We start from the raw sequence: 14,805 nt of genomic DNA on the forward strand, positions 1-14,805 counted from the left end.
ATACCATTAAGAGAAAAAATAAAAGCCCGACCCAACCCAAACAAACCCACAAATAGTAACAATGGTGTGTTTATTACAGGACCAGGCTGGTGAGCAAGCAAAAGGTTTTTCTTTGTTTAATACATGAAGTGGGGGTCCCTAAAATCCAAGTAGCTCGGAGGTACCCTTCTCCCTCCCCCAGGCGTCCCCGTCCCTGGCCCCTTGGGAAAGCTGACAAATTGGAGATAAGTTGAAAGGTTTATAAAGTGTTTCTTTAAAACATCTGCTTTGCTCTTGTGCTCATTACATTTCACTCCTTCCGAACTTCGGAGATCCTAGATCTCCGAGAAATGTTTCACATTCATAACTTGTAGCTTCGCCCACTGCGGGGGGGCGGGGGGAGGAGGTTGGGGGAGTGTTTGCAGGGGGAGGGGAGAGACCTACAGCTTTTTTTTTTAAAGACCAGATCAGTATTTTCTTGATACGCTTGTCACCATTTTTGTTCTCACGACAACCAATTGAGCCCTTGATCCTCACGTGATGTGAAAGGCTTGCACTGTAACAAAATCGCTCCTTTTAGATGGTTGGTTGTTACTAACTCGCCCATCCCCCTCTCCCAGCCCCGACATTTCCAGCAAAGCGACTCTCCACTTCCAATCCATCAACAATTCATTACTGCTTTTAGCTTCCAAACGCCAGCTAATTAAAAATACTAAGCCAAGCTCCGGGGCCATCTGACTAAACACAGGAGGGGGTGGGTGAAGGGAGGAGGAGGAAAGAAAAAATAAATAAAAGGGAGACACACCGTTTGCTGCGAGTATCACAGGGAAAAACTCCCGAAAAAGGTCGCCTTAAAAAAAAAAAAAACCAACCAAAAACCCTTTTTTTGACTCTAATTATCGAATTACCACATGACTGATTGACCCGAGCGACAGAGGATTCCACTCCCCTCGGGAACTGAACTAGGAACTCAGTTCCTTTTTCTTAAAACAACGTAAGACAGGAAAACATCACATCCTTTAGGTTTCGAAGACTGAGCCCATTTTAAACGCCGTTATTTTCCCCACCCCACCGCCCCCCGCCCCGAGCGAATGCTGTTATAACTGGTTTATCAGCTCACTGAATCATCTGCTCCCTCCTCCTCCACACCTTTCTTTTTCTCCTCTTGCCCAGTTTCTCATCCCACCCTTTCTTCCTCCTCCTCCTCCTCCTCCCTCTACTCCCCCCCTCCTTTTCTCTTAAGTTAGTTCAAGAAATCAAATCTGTCAGGACGGGCGGAAAAATGCCACTTCCCGACTAACAGGCGGAATCCAGCCCAGATTTTCAGTCCTTTCTTCTTATTCTTTCTTCCCTTTCACTAATTTATCCCGATGTTAGCACATTCTGTCTCGTTACTAGCGGACGCCTGTAGGTTTGCTACATGGGATCATTACTGATCACGGTGACTCTGAAGTCTGGAACTGAAGGCGGAATGAGAAGTTGGGAAAACTTTTTTCTCTAAACTCTCTGTTTTTTAAAAAACTATTATTCTCGATGCTTGTTAAGAGGAAAAAAAAACCTTTGGTGCTTCTGTTGTGAATGTGAAACATTATTTTCCAGCTGTACAGTGACACATTTTTTTAAGGAGAAAAGGACTGATTCGTTTGCCAAAAGGGGGGTGGGGAGGTGGAATAATGTTATCGAGTGATTATTCTGGCTGAGATGTGTTATTTGGTTTCTTCCTTCTTGATCATTTGGTGTTTAAGTAAAATGAGGCACAGGCTTGTTTGCCGAGTGGAGTGGGAAAGGCATTTTGATTTGCTGGCCTAATTAAAAAATGATAAAGGATTAAAAGGTAAGCAATGTCTGTGTGTGTGTATGTGTGTGTGTATGTATATTTATTTATTTTTTTCTTGACAATCAACTGTTAAAAAGGGGCTGATCCCTTTAAAAACCGTTTTAACTGCTCTTTGTCAAACACACACTCATTTGCGGTCATTGAGGCCACCTTGGCGCAGATCACTTAAAGTGTATGTCTTAATCAGTTTTCCGTACAGTCAGTAGCACCATATTTAACAGAGTGAGCAATTCTGTGACCTAGGAATACGGTAGAATTGTTTAAATGTATTTTTTTTCTCAAAAGGCAGATCTTTAACTTTTTATATAACACTGTCTTTTCTAGAGAGAAATGCTCTTAAAAGACATGTATTTTTTTTTAAAAAAAAATCGTATAAGCTGTTGGGGAAAAGAGGATAGGAGGGAGGTATGTGTGTGTGTTGGGGGCAGTTATTGGTTGTTTTTTCTGTTCCTTACTAGGAACAAAAACCAGATTGCCCAGACAATTTGTAAAAAGAAGTACTGAAACCTAAAATTAGAAATAAGGAAATTTTAGCAACATTCTATTCTGAAAACTAGCCTCAGAACTTCCAGGGTCTGGTCTTCTAAATTGCAAGATCTAGGACATGTTTAGGGATGTTGAAAGCTGTGTTCTTCCTTCTTGTCTGAGTGTTCAGGCTGTGTTTCTGGGGTTGAGATATCACATGTGCCAGACAGAAATCCTAAAGTTTAAAAGAGAACACAAAAACCTTTCTGGACTTGAATCAGATCCTTAAGATAATTTAATGCTTTTAAAAAGGTGATTATCCTTATGTTGTTGATAAAGGGATTTTCTTTTTAGCTACCATAAGATGCTTACTGTCATAGGTTTATTTTTTGGGTTTGGTTATTTTCCTTTAAACCTGATATTGGACTGTGGAGACAATACATGAGCCACCTTACTCTCCATCCTTCCCTGTCCCCTTTACTGATTCCCCAATACTAATCGTTTTTTATTCTGGTAACACCCAGACAAGAAATATTCGACTTTTCCCCCCTTCACAGGAAAAGGTGGACCTGGACTGAGGGTGTAAAATCCCTGGACACATTCGTGAGGCAGGAAAAAGAAGAGGAAGATTAGAAGATTTTTTTTTTTCTTTGAGAGAAAGCCCAGCGGAGATAAACGAATGTCCCCTCATCTCCAAAGGAAAGTTCATCGGATTTTTATTCTAGAGAGCTCATCTTCAGGATGTCAGTGAACATTTCTACTGCAGGAAAAGGTGTGGATCCAAATACAGTTGATACTTATGACAGTGGCGATGATTGGGAAATCGGGGTTGGAAATTTAATAATTGATTTGGACGCTGATTTGGAGAAGGACAGACAGAAATTTGAGATGAATAATTCCACCAACACCACTAGTAGCAGCAACTCCAAGGATTGTGGAGGTCCGGCCTCCAGTGGGGCTGGTGCTACTGCAGCCCTAGCTGATGGCCTAAAATTTGCTTCTGTTCAGGCCTCTGCTCCCCAGGGGAATTCACACAAAGAGACCAGCAAATCAAAAGTGAAAAGGAGTAAAACTTCTAAGGATGCTAATAAATCTCTGCCTTCTGCTGCCTTGTATGGGATTCCCGAGATCAGCAGCACTGGCAAGAGGCAGGAAGTCCAAGGGCGCCCTGGAGAGGCAACTGGCATGAATTCAGCGCTGGGTCAAAGTGTGAGCAGCGGCGGCAGCGGCAACCCAAACAGCAATAGTACCAGCACCAGCACCTCTGCCGCCACCGCGGGGGCAGGCTCCTGTGGGAAAAGCAAAGAGGAGAAGCCAGGTAAAAGCCAGAGCAGCCGAGGCGCCAAGCGGGATAAGGATGCGGGGAAATCCAGGAAGGACAAGCACGACCTGCTTCAGGGCCACCAGAATGGCAGTGGCAGCCAGGCCCCTTCCGGGGGGCACCTCTATGGCTTTGGGGCCAAGAGCAATGGCGGTGGCGCGAGCCCCTTCCACTGCGGGGGCACTGGGAGTGGCAGCGTCGCCGCTGCAGGGGAAGTTAGCAAAAGTGCCCCGGATTCAGGGCTCATGGGAAACTCTATGTTGGTAAAGAAGGAAGAGGAGGAGGAGGAGAGCCACAGGCGAATCAAGAAACTGAAAACTGAGAAGGTAGGATAAAGTCGCCTTCCTAGATGTCCTACTCTTCTCTGTGTGCATTTGTGTGGGTGTGTGGGGGTGTGCCTCTGTGTGCCTTACACTTCTTTATGCTTTGTGGTTCTTTGTGAGATTTCTATGATATGCATCCTTTATATTAAAATTTGATATGGGGGAGCCTACTTGGGTGCAGTGTTTGGCTCTTGCTTCTGCTGTCCTTGCTGCTGCTGCTAGTGATGCTAGTGTTTGGGTTCCCAGGTGGGAGGCCCTGAATGTTCTAAGTACCTTTTGCCCTGTAGATCGGTTCCTCACTGGTCAGCAGGTTGCCGTGTCCTTTTAATAGAAAACCTGCTCATGCACCCTCTTGACTCTTGTCCTGGTTTCTTCCTTAAGGGGAACAGTTTTCTATTTTATTTTATTCATCCTAGTATTGCTGGTAATGTGTCCTTAGGTGTAAGGTTCAAGTTCCCTCCCTGGAGAGGAATGTCGAGGATTCTAATTTACATTCTACCCTCATCCTCCCTCTTTTTTTTTTTTTTTTTCCCTTACTGTCGACAAAGTAGTACTGTGAAAGGATATCCTTGAATGAGTTCTTGTTATTGGTGCTGAATTAAACCCCAAGCTTGATGTGTTGGGTCGTTGGTTTCATAACTGCAGAAAAACTCCATGGTTGTGGTGGTTGTTAGCACTCTACTCTTGTTCTCTTACCCAGTTCCAGTTCTTAGCTAGAGATTTAAGAGTGTTATCACTTGGATACCTAGCTTGACTGGGGAGCTGCACGGCAGCTAAGAAGAATAAAGCAGACTTGCTGGACTGATACTCGTGAAATGTGAAAATGTAGCCAAAGGGGATGCAGACGGTTGAGTGAATTGGAATATAGAATTATGTGCTGCATTTGAACGGTGTGGATGGTTGATTTAGACCATTTGGACCCTTCCTCCCATCTTTGTACAAGTCTATAGTTAGACATTGCCTTGGAAGAACTGCCCGCCCTGACACCCACCCCATGTTTTGCTGCTTAGTCATAGACCACATTGACTAATGTTTGGGAACAGAAGGTGTTCTGTCCACTAGGCAAGTTGGGAAGGAGTTAGGGGTGTGTGTGTGATATTTCTATGAAATTAGTCTTCATATTAATTCTACAGGTTGTGCCTTGCAGAAGCAAGATTTCTGTCATGTGGGTTGTGGCATGGTTGTTTGGGAACATGCTTATTAAATAATTTTGATTTTTTTTTTTTGCTATAGTTGGCGATTGGGATTGTAAGTGGTGATAATATATCTTTGGAGAATTATTTCTGTGTAAAATGGTTCACTGCTCCTTAAACTTTTATATTCTTATTTTTGTGCTCAGGATTTAAGTTGGAGTATAGGAGTAAAGTTTTGATTTTTAAAAGTTGATAGAGGCACATTAAGGTGTAGATAATGCCAAATTTGCAAAAAGCCTCCGAACACTTATAAATTCATATCCTCTTGGTAAGGTACATTGATGAATATAAATGAATTTTTTAAAATTCCAGGTTTTGATTCTTATGTTTAAATGTGTAGTTTCACATTGTTTCTGCTAAAAGACGTTCTGAAATCTTCTTATTACTTAGTACAGTAGGGCATTTACTTTTGTTGCCAATAGTCTTCAAATTGCAGTTCTAATCTGCTTTAACTATCTAGATGAATTGCCCTAATCCAGTGCTCACAATGGCTGTGGTTAAGGAGTCAGAGCCATTTGATTGGATTCACTGGCTGCTTGGAATGTGGGAGGTACTGCCCTTTTGCATTCCCCTTAGCCTTTTAATCTTCCAGCCAAATGTTCACATTCAACAATTTTGTTTAGCTGGCAATCGGAACATTTCAGTATCTCAAAGGCTGCTGTCATGGCAACTGAGATTAGAGCGTGGTGTCGTTTCTCCAGTTTTTGTGTTCTTTTCACTTTCCAGTCACAGAGGAAACTGGGTGAAGAATGGAAGAATTAAATTATTCATATACATGCAACTCACCTTCAGTTACAGCAGTATAAATGTGATAAATATGAATTACATAAATGAAGAGCAAGCAAGTCATGATGGATCTGGGGTGGGGGCGGAAGAAAGCACATTGCAATTTAGATTCACCTCTGGTCCTGTACCAGAGGAAGCCGTGCCACCAATCTTAGCCACTGGAGTTGGCACAGGGGCCCCTCAGAGGCTTGGATCCAGGGGCTTGGGTCCTGTAGTGTTGGCCATTCTCTGTCAAGTTGGGCGTTGGCTCAGGATCTCAAACATTATTCCTTAAGGCTTTCCTCCCCACCCCCACCTCATCCTGAGAACGACTTCTCTTAAGAATGCTTTCATCCTTGGCACACAGAAATGGCACTCCCTTGTATGAATGCCACACAGGAAAGTAACTCTAATTCCACTAACTAGTGGTTGCATCAAATTAGGCATCCATTTAGAAAATGCTTCCTACTGATGTGAGAATACCTATTCAGGAAGTAAAGATTTAGTAGGACAAGAAGCTTCACCTGAAAACATATTTCAACACTGAGGTTTTTTTGACATTTTATACAACGTTTTAATTTCCTTCAACCTTGCTTGATTATCTGGGTTTGTGAAGAGTAAGTGCCTGGAGAGTGAAGATTATTAATTTTCAGCAATCAGATGTGGCTTGTGAGGGGCCACGTGTGAAAACCAAAGGGGAGTGTATGTGTGTGTGCATATGTATATATTCTTTTTCTGGTTGGAAGGTTCACAGGAGATTCATAAGACTTGCTGTCACCGGTTAATTTTTACAGCATGCTTAAATGTCTATTTTTGGTCTGTTTATTCTGTTTCCTCACTACACAAAGTCATGTAAAACATGATAAATTGGACCTTATGAAACCTAATTAAATCAATGAGTGTTCTACTCCTTTATGTGGAAACCACAAGTATGTTGTAAAAGTCGCCACTCCCTTAATACGTGAACAAAATCAAAACATGCCATAATTCTAAGATGTTTGAGCTATATTTCTGTAGCCCATTTTGTGGTTAAGCCACCAGTGACATGTCTGAATAAGTAGATTTGACGGGTTGACTTTGGTTGTTAAAACCTGCCTCTCCACCTTCCCCTCCTTTCTTGTGAAGCAAAATAGCCTTGCACTGAAGCTCTTCTTTATGTATCCTCCTGGCCATCTCACAGTTTTGACTTCTCAGATAGGGAGGCATTCAGCTGGACTTTATAAACAAACAGTTTATATATCAAGTTGATGGATTTATTTGATTTCTGGAAAATTCAAAAATATATACAAAAACTCAAAAATCCTAAAAGTGGCTGATACTTAAACAGAAGTGAAAGGCACAGGAGGTCATATAGTTGTGTCTCAATACCTATTCAGGGAAGAGAATTATTTCTGTAATATCATATTGCTTTCATTAAGATGGCCCTGGTCATAAAGGTGGTGTCTACAAATGGACCTGTCCATAAAGGATATCATTCATTTTATTTTATTCTTTTGTAGAAGCCTTTTTATACTTCACTAGGGAATTCTGGCACATTTTCTAAGTGAGTGTGAGCAGTTTAAGAACGTATTTTGATTAATGAGTTTTGTGAACATTATGCTGTTTTTTTTTTTTTTTTTTCCAAATATAGTATCCCATGTGAATTCTGCCTAGAGTTTAGTGTATCTACTGTGAAATAAAAGGGCAGAAAGGTCACTTGCTTTAATTAAAGAACAGAGTCCATTGTTGTTGGACAGCTAACTGTTTTGAAAGCTACATAAGGGATTTAGCTGTTAAAAACGTTGGTAACTAAGGGTGGCTTCCAATCAGCATTGATCCAGCTCCTTACTTTTCTATAGCTCTCCTTACAGGGTGACAGGGCTTTTTGAGGTAGGGAGGGGCTGCCCTTTCCCCAAGAACGCTTGGAACTTAGGTATTTTTGTGATCAGACCCATCACTGAATTCTGACTTTGGTGTGTGAAATCCTTTTGCTTTGCTGGAGAGGAAAGGAATATGCATACCTGATCAAGATTGTCCTGTAGGAGATAAATAATGTTTTGCAACTTTTAATAACTTTGCAAATAGTCTGTAAAAAACGGTGGGGGGAGGGATTGATAGTCCAAATGTCATGAGGTGAAGAATGCTCTTCAAGTGAAATTGCTTGGCTGCAAGATGGTTTTAATTAGACTGTTATAAAGACTTATTTTTCCTAAGCAGCATTTTATAGTTAGTAAATGAAATGTATGCCGAAAGTGCTAAGCAGAAATCTCCCCAACCACAGAGGTGTTCAATAACCAGATTCAAACAACATGGAAAGTACCATCTGTTCTTGGTTTTCAGCATGAAAAAGAGAGATTGAATGGCTGAGATTTGCTCCAATTTTGACAGTGTCTGCGTGCGCGCGTGTATTTTTTTTAATTTAAAAAAGTTCACCTGGTACTTCATAGAAACTTGAAACTGCAGTAATATGAGCAACACTGTGAAAACACGTGTTCCTACATTTATTTTAACCAGTTCCACTTTTATTTAAAAGATTTCCAGAAGCCCAGCCATTGAACACTTTATAATGGTTATACAGTTCCTGCAGGCAATCACAATGAGCGGTCAGCTTTTCCAAAGATCTGACTATTTAGTCAGTACCTGAATTATTCTGTCAATTTTCCCCCTGGAGGCAAGGAGGAGAAAAGGCTCTCACGCCAACTCTGGTCAGCGTTTATCAGTTAATCTAATTGTGTGTGATATTGCTGTGGACTGGTGTTTAGGATACATAGACCTTGCTCGTGTTCAGAGCTGTAATCTAGGATTGTTGATAGTGAGGAAAATATCCTTTTAAGGAAGGGTAACTTTTGAGTCCTTGACTTTTAGACACTAAGAATCTTGGTTCTGGGTTTAGTTAGAGCCCTGGGTAAAACATTATCCGGCCTTTGTTTGAGGTCTTTTATTGAAGCTAATGACTGGGCTTGTGCCTCCCTGAGATAAATGACATTATCTCTGAGTGGCCTGACAGGAAACAGACATGTTAATGGTGAAGCTGCGGGGAGGATCTGCTTGGGTTCTGACAAAAGAGTCGAGAAAGGGACCCCTGGTTGTGGTCATTAACACATAATGCATTCTTGCTCTTCCTAAGAGGCCCTTGATAATTGGAAAGCTATTTTAGCCACAAGCACTTAAATCATAAATCTACTACTCCTAGTTCTTTGCATTCTTAAAAGTAGCAAAGTAATGTGTTTTTTGTTAACAAGTGTGTGATCTTGTTTTTTAACGTGGTGGCAGTTCTAGGCTGCCTGGGTAATGACGTGTGGAGGAGCTGCACATTGAATTGTTTTTATCAGCTGAGATCCTTCTTTGTCTTTCAGCATTGCTCAGCCATCCCTCTACTTTAATAAAGTGAAAAAGTGGGTACAGAGCTGAAAATAAGTCATTTTTATGCTTGAAGATGTCTTGTGGGAGGGGCATAAAATCTGTTTCATAAGATTTTGTGCAATGATTTGAATGTGATGAAATCTGACTTTTGGAGTGTATGTTTTCAAAAGTCATGAGTATAATTGAGTTTCAGTGCAGTTTAAACTCTGTCTTCTTGAACGAAGATAATTGCCATGTTGAACACACTCTAGAGGTGTAGAAGAGGTGGCAGGATCATGTTATTCTATTCTCTAATATTAAGCACTGGAAGTTTTTCATAGTAACTTCTGCAGCGCAACATAGTTTTGATTACCAGCACTCTGAACTTGCCAGCGATCTGAACATCAAGGGTTTTGCTTGAATACAAAATAGTTTATTCCTAAATTACTTGTATTACATTCCTGTGTCATATGGAAGTCAGAACTAAGGAAATACTGGGCTCTCCTTGTTAGCAACATCTTAGGGGAAATAACCCTTCTTCACTAGGATTCTTGTTGATAAATGATCATAATACTCTCCTCTCCTAATGCAGTCATTGAAGATTAAAGGGTTGGAGAACAGGCGAGCTCCTTGCCTCAGTGATGACTTAGGTTGTCATTAGAGAGTAAGTAATATGTGTATGATATTGGTGCCCTGTAACTGGTATTTCATAGGTGTGTGTATATAAATGTTGTAACTGCATATACAGATGTTGGATTGGGAGTATTTAGTTAGTATGAGCTTTATTCTCTAAAAAATGGTCACTGTTGGTTTTACGTTCAACTGTGCTGCAGAGTATATGGACCTCTGCCTCTGTGTCTAATTCTTTCTCCCAACTGCAGTTTCACTAGTGACTACTTGCTCCCTGTCTTAAGTTCTTTTTAATTTAAGCTCAAGGTTTTGGCAATGGGAACAAAGCCTTTGCAACTGAATGAAAGGTTGTTAAACTATTCATAGTTGATTGACCAGCAGTTGGGCTGTTTGTAATGTTATTTTGAGAGCTCAAAGGATATGCAAGAGGGTGAGACTTGGCACTTTGCTCCTAAAGCTGAATTTTGCATATTTGCTAAATTTTGCTTAGAAATACCTTTGGGAATGTAGTAGAAAAGATGATGGGTTTTGCCTTAAGAACTGAAATGATCACAAAGCAAATACTTGTATTTTGCTAGGTCAGTAGGCTTTGAACCACAGGGATCCCATCTGGTATTCAGAAGGCTTTTCTCCCCAGTGAAACTAAATGAAAATGTAAAGGTATAATATATACCTTTTTATATAATATATATAATTGTAATAGAGAACACAAAGGAAAGGGTGTTTCGGTTAGAACAAATAGGTTTGAAATGATGAACAAATACTTCTGTGGGTTTTTCAAAGCCACTTTCTCTTCTTTCTCATCTCCACCCCCCGACCTAGTTTGATTATTATTCACTGTGACTATTCCAGCCCAACCACTGAGCTTTCTGCCTCCAGGGAAGCCTCATTGTCAGCTAGCACCTTAAGAAAAATGTGTCTACAGGGACATTTAGGCATATTCCAATAATGCCACATGAATGTAGCTTTTACAGTTTAAAAAGCAAGTAAAAATATATTGATTATATTTTGTGTTGTACATAATGATTTCAGAAAGCAGATATTTAGGTTGTGGAATTGGCTTATTATGTTAACCAGAGAGCAGATGGCATGGTGCCACAGACGAATAATTTTACTTAAAGGGACTTTTAAGGTTTTGATGTGTTTTCTTTTCCTCTTATTTCCCTGATGGCTTCTTTTTATTGAAGGGTAACTTAAGGAGACCTGGTAGCAATTTTACTGCCTTCCCCTGACAGTTTGAAATAATAGCTTGGTCTTTGGTTGCACTGATCTTCTACCAGTCAACTCGATTCTGGTTTTTGTCATGTGGCAGAGAATTTTTAAAAAAGTGTTTGTAGTATGTTTTAAGAAGTGGACTCTTTTATATGCCTCAATTAGCAACAGACGACAAAGTTCCAATTGGTCACACTTTCATAAACTCCTGGAAGTCACTGTTTGTCCTTTTGATTAAAGAAAACTCCTGGTTTAGTTTCTTAGGAAAGCACATCTGGCCCTCTGGCCGCTTTCGGTACACCTTTTTGTCCTTCGCATTAGTCACTGAAGGTTCAAAGATTGTGTCTAAGTTGTTCCTAGTTAGGTTAGAAAATTTTCCCCACGCTGGAGGAAATGTACTTTTTTTAAAAAAAAAAAAAATTTAAACTACACTCATCATGTGTTTGAATTCAGCTGGCATAAAAGTACCTTTTGTTTTTGTGCCTAGATTTTACAGTTTTATCCATTCTTCACCTCAAACATCATCAGGATGAGTTGGAAAGCATCTTCTAACTTTTTTTTTCCAAAGTGTGCATAGCCAGACCAGATTACTTCTGGATTTCCTGTCACTTCCTTGACTGATTTTATGGATGGCTCATGTTAAAAACAACAAAAATGTTTGAACTGGAAGAGTTGAAGCCTTGGGTTTTCATTCTTCATGGAGAACTGTTTATTTGTGTGTGGTTCACCACAGTACATGGATAATACTATCAAATCTGTGCTTTATTATAGGCTTATGACTAGCAGCACTTTAGTTATGTGTTCCCGTGCTTTAGTTATTTGCCAGTTCTTTTGTGATGGAAATGAAATTAGAGCTGAATCTTTGCAGCGAAGGGGAAAATAGGCACAACAAATAGAAACTATCCCTTGAGCCAGTTAAGAAGTAAGCAGTGGTGATTAAACATCTTTTTTTTCAAAATAATTGAAACACAGAGGAAGCTACTTCCATTTAGCTTCTGTGAAGATGTGTGGAAGATGAGCTCAACACTTTGAGAAGTGGAGGCTGCAACTAGATTTTATCCCCCTATATCGTTTGACATCTTCAGTAATTGAAAAGCGATTCGTATTCCCAAATCTTTAAACTTCTCTGAAGGTGTAATTTGAGTTAAGTAATATTGTTTGTTTCTGCTCCCAAAAGGGAGCAACATGATGTTAAAACAGAGCAATTGAGCCTCTCCGCATCCAACTCCATTTGGTCAATTGTCTCCATTTACATTCCTTGCCCAAATCTTTCAACAGCCTTTCCCATGATGCCGCAGCAGATGCCAGACACTGAAGTAGAAAGCGAGCAGCTGTTTCCAAACATTACTCCATTGCTGTATTATCCTCCACAATCTGCTTTCTTTTGCTCTTCCCTTCCCCCATTCTTAAAATAAAGAAGCCTTCTCTCCCTTTGACTTTTGCATCCTCCAGTTTATCAGTGTGCAGGTTTTCTATCTTATCATTCGCACTTCAGCAGGTCCGTTTATTGTTTTCGCTATGGGAGCAGATGGAGGGTCCTGGGCTCTTGGGGGCGTGGCCGCTGGCACCTCGGGCCCGGGGCTGCGCGCTCCCGACGGGACGGCGGGGGCGTGCAGCCGGGGACGCGCCCTTCTTCCCGCCGGGGACCCGTTTATGGCCCTGAGCGCTGTAAATCTGTCAGCTCTTCACGACGCCTTCACCTCTTTCTTCATTTGCTCCAGCTTCTAGTTTGACAACGTTCCCCTGAGGCAGAATTCTAATCTGCTTCCAATTAGTTGCAAAATGTGACTGAAATTTCCACATTATGACTGCTGTTTTACTTGCACGCACACATCTAGAAACAAATTAATGCTCTTGAATATTTATTTTTTGAGCCCTTGGATTTACTTTAAGAGGAAGAGTTTCCAACTGTTTGGAATGACTTCCAGGGTTTGCATTTTTTCCCGAAAGCCGAATATACTGAGTACATTAAAACAAAACAAAGCAACTATGTTGCCCCCCCATCACTTAATAAGCCTTTTCCATCTTTTCAAGATTTCCCAAAATGGATTGCATATGTTTAAGTAATGCAAATAAATTTTGTAGTATTTCTAAAATAAACAAAACAAGGATGTTTGGCTAAGGAAGGGTCCCTATGCAGTGTTTTAATAAAAGAGAAATATACACACACATTTCCTTCTAAATATAGCTTAAGTATACTTTGGCCAAAACACAAAGACTTTTGTTCCACACTTTTAAATTCTTTCATTCAATATTCAAAAGCTGTAAAGCCAAATAAACGAATTGGGTGATTAATTGGCTTGGCACAAATCTAAAATAAAGAAGTTACTGTGGGCATTAATGTGTACCCAAGTTTTTGTGTAGGTCTCTGGAGCACACCCTCCCTCAGTGAGCGGCTGGGCCGGTTGTGCTGAGATCAGTATAGTAGGTGGGTTCCTGTGACTTTGGTCTTCCCACTCCCTCCTTACGCCAATGTTAGGAGAATGGACCTAGCTCTGGGATTGTTCTGTTTAGAGGGTGATCATCACCCATCACCCCAATTCCATTTCCTCTCTTTCGGTGAATTTTTTTTTTTTTTTAACAAAGATGTTGATCCCCCTGGTTATATGTAAATATTAGAGTTGTTTCAATCTTGGTTGCTGAGAATGTCAAGTTAAGACAACCATTTTATTACTTGCCTTAAAGACTGCTTTCTCAAGTACTGGAGAATTTTAGTACCAAGGCAGTGGATCTCTGGATTAGTATTTGTGAAAAGGTGCTACTCTTAATGTAAACAGCAAAATTTACTGGTGCATTTTATAGTAGAATTTAGTCCTCAAGCATCTTGGCAGATTGATATCAACAGTAATAATGGGCTTTAAAGAGGTGTGAAGGATTTTATTGATGGTAAAGTGGTTATGTTGATCACATCACTGTGTATTAGTTTCTGAGTAACAACTGCGCATGTAAATGGCTGCATGAGTTTTTTTTAAAACATCTTTATCATATACAGTCATAAAACCCTATATTGATTGATTTCTAATGCTCTTTTATGTACCACTTTCAATCTCTAATCAGGAGGTGGAGAATTTATTTCATTTTGTTTCCACAAAACCTATTCAAAATTATTTCTTAGATATATAGAGTATACATTATTTAAATGCTTTTCTAAAAGCTTATTTTTAGATATGCCAGAATCCCACAAAAGAAGTTGGCGTGCTCTTTGTATTGCTTCCTTTCTTCTTACTCAATGACTAGTAGTAGAAAAAAACAGCCAGATTGAAATCCTTAAAAATTTAAAATGTTGGGCCTTCAGAGTGCAGAGACCTCCTGGGTTAAAAAAAGAAAAAAATAGTGGCCCCGGAGTGAAATGCTCACAATAGCAATGATTGTGGTAGCCCCTCAAGTCCTGGGGTTCACTAATTACCCTTTAATGAGGTCAGTCTGCCCCGGCTTTTTCCCTACCTTGGGAGGAAAAGCACACAAGACAGTTGGAGTTCAAGTGGATCTTGCTGTATTTGCAACTTAGCATAACTGCTTTGAAAGCCCCCAGGGTGCTTAATTGGGGCCTGGGCATTTTTGTTTGGGGGGAGACTATACACAGCTCCTCATTGTGCTTGTAGAAGCCACTGTGCATCTTGGAAGCATTACATGCTTTTGTTGATGGTGCATAGTTTTATAAACTCCAAATGAGCTTATTGCTTTTTAACCATTGGGAGAGCTAAATAATGGAAGAACCTAGAAGACTTTGGGTTGGGCAGCGGCCAAACGGAGGGGGGG

At 40.5% G+C, this 14,805-nt stretch overlaps 1 protein-coding gene across 2 annotated transcripts in view; it reads left to right on the plus strand.

Moving 5' to 3' along the window:
* The first annotated feature begins 1,101 nt into the window (after positions 1–1,101).
* Positions 1,102–14,805, plus strand: part of ZNF608 (zinc finger protein 608) — a 118,869-nt gene continuing 105,165 nt past the window's right edge. Inside the window, exons 1-2 of one of the 2 annotated variants that reach the window (XM_011987758.1) lie at positions 1,102–1,813; positions 2,839–3,928. In XM_011987758.1, the coding sequence (XP_011843148.1) occupies positions 3,023–3,928 (906 nt within the window). In that variant the 5' untranslated portion in view covers positions 1,102–1,813; positions 2,839–3,022. Of the gene's footprint in view, positions 1,814–2,838; positions 3,929–14,805 lie in introns of those variants that run through there. The other variant, XM_011987759.1, reaches the window with a different exon arrangement.

Source organism: Mandrillus leucophaeus, unplaced genomic scaffold, assembly GCF_000951045.1.
Source record: "Mandrillus leucophaeus isolate KB7577 unplaced genomic scaffold, Mleu.le_1.0 Scaffold316, whole genome shotgun sequence".
NCBI classification, from domain to species: domain Eukaryota; kingdom Metazoa; phylum Chordata; class Mammalia; order Primates; family Cercopithecidae; genus Mandrillus; species Mandrillus leucophaeus.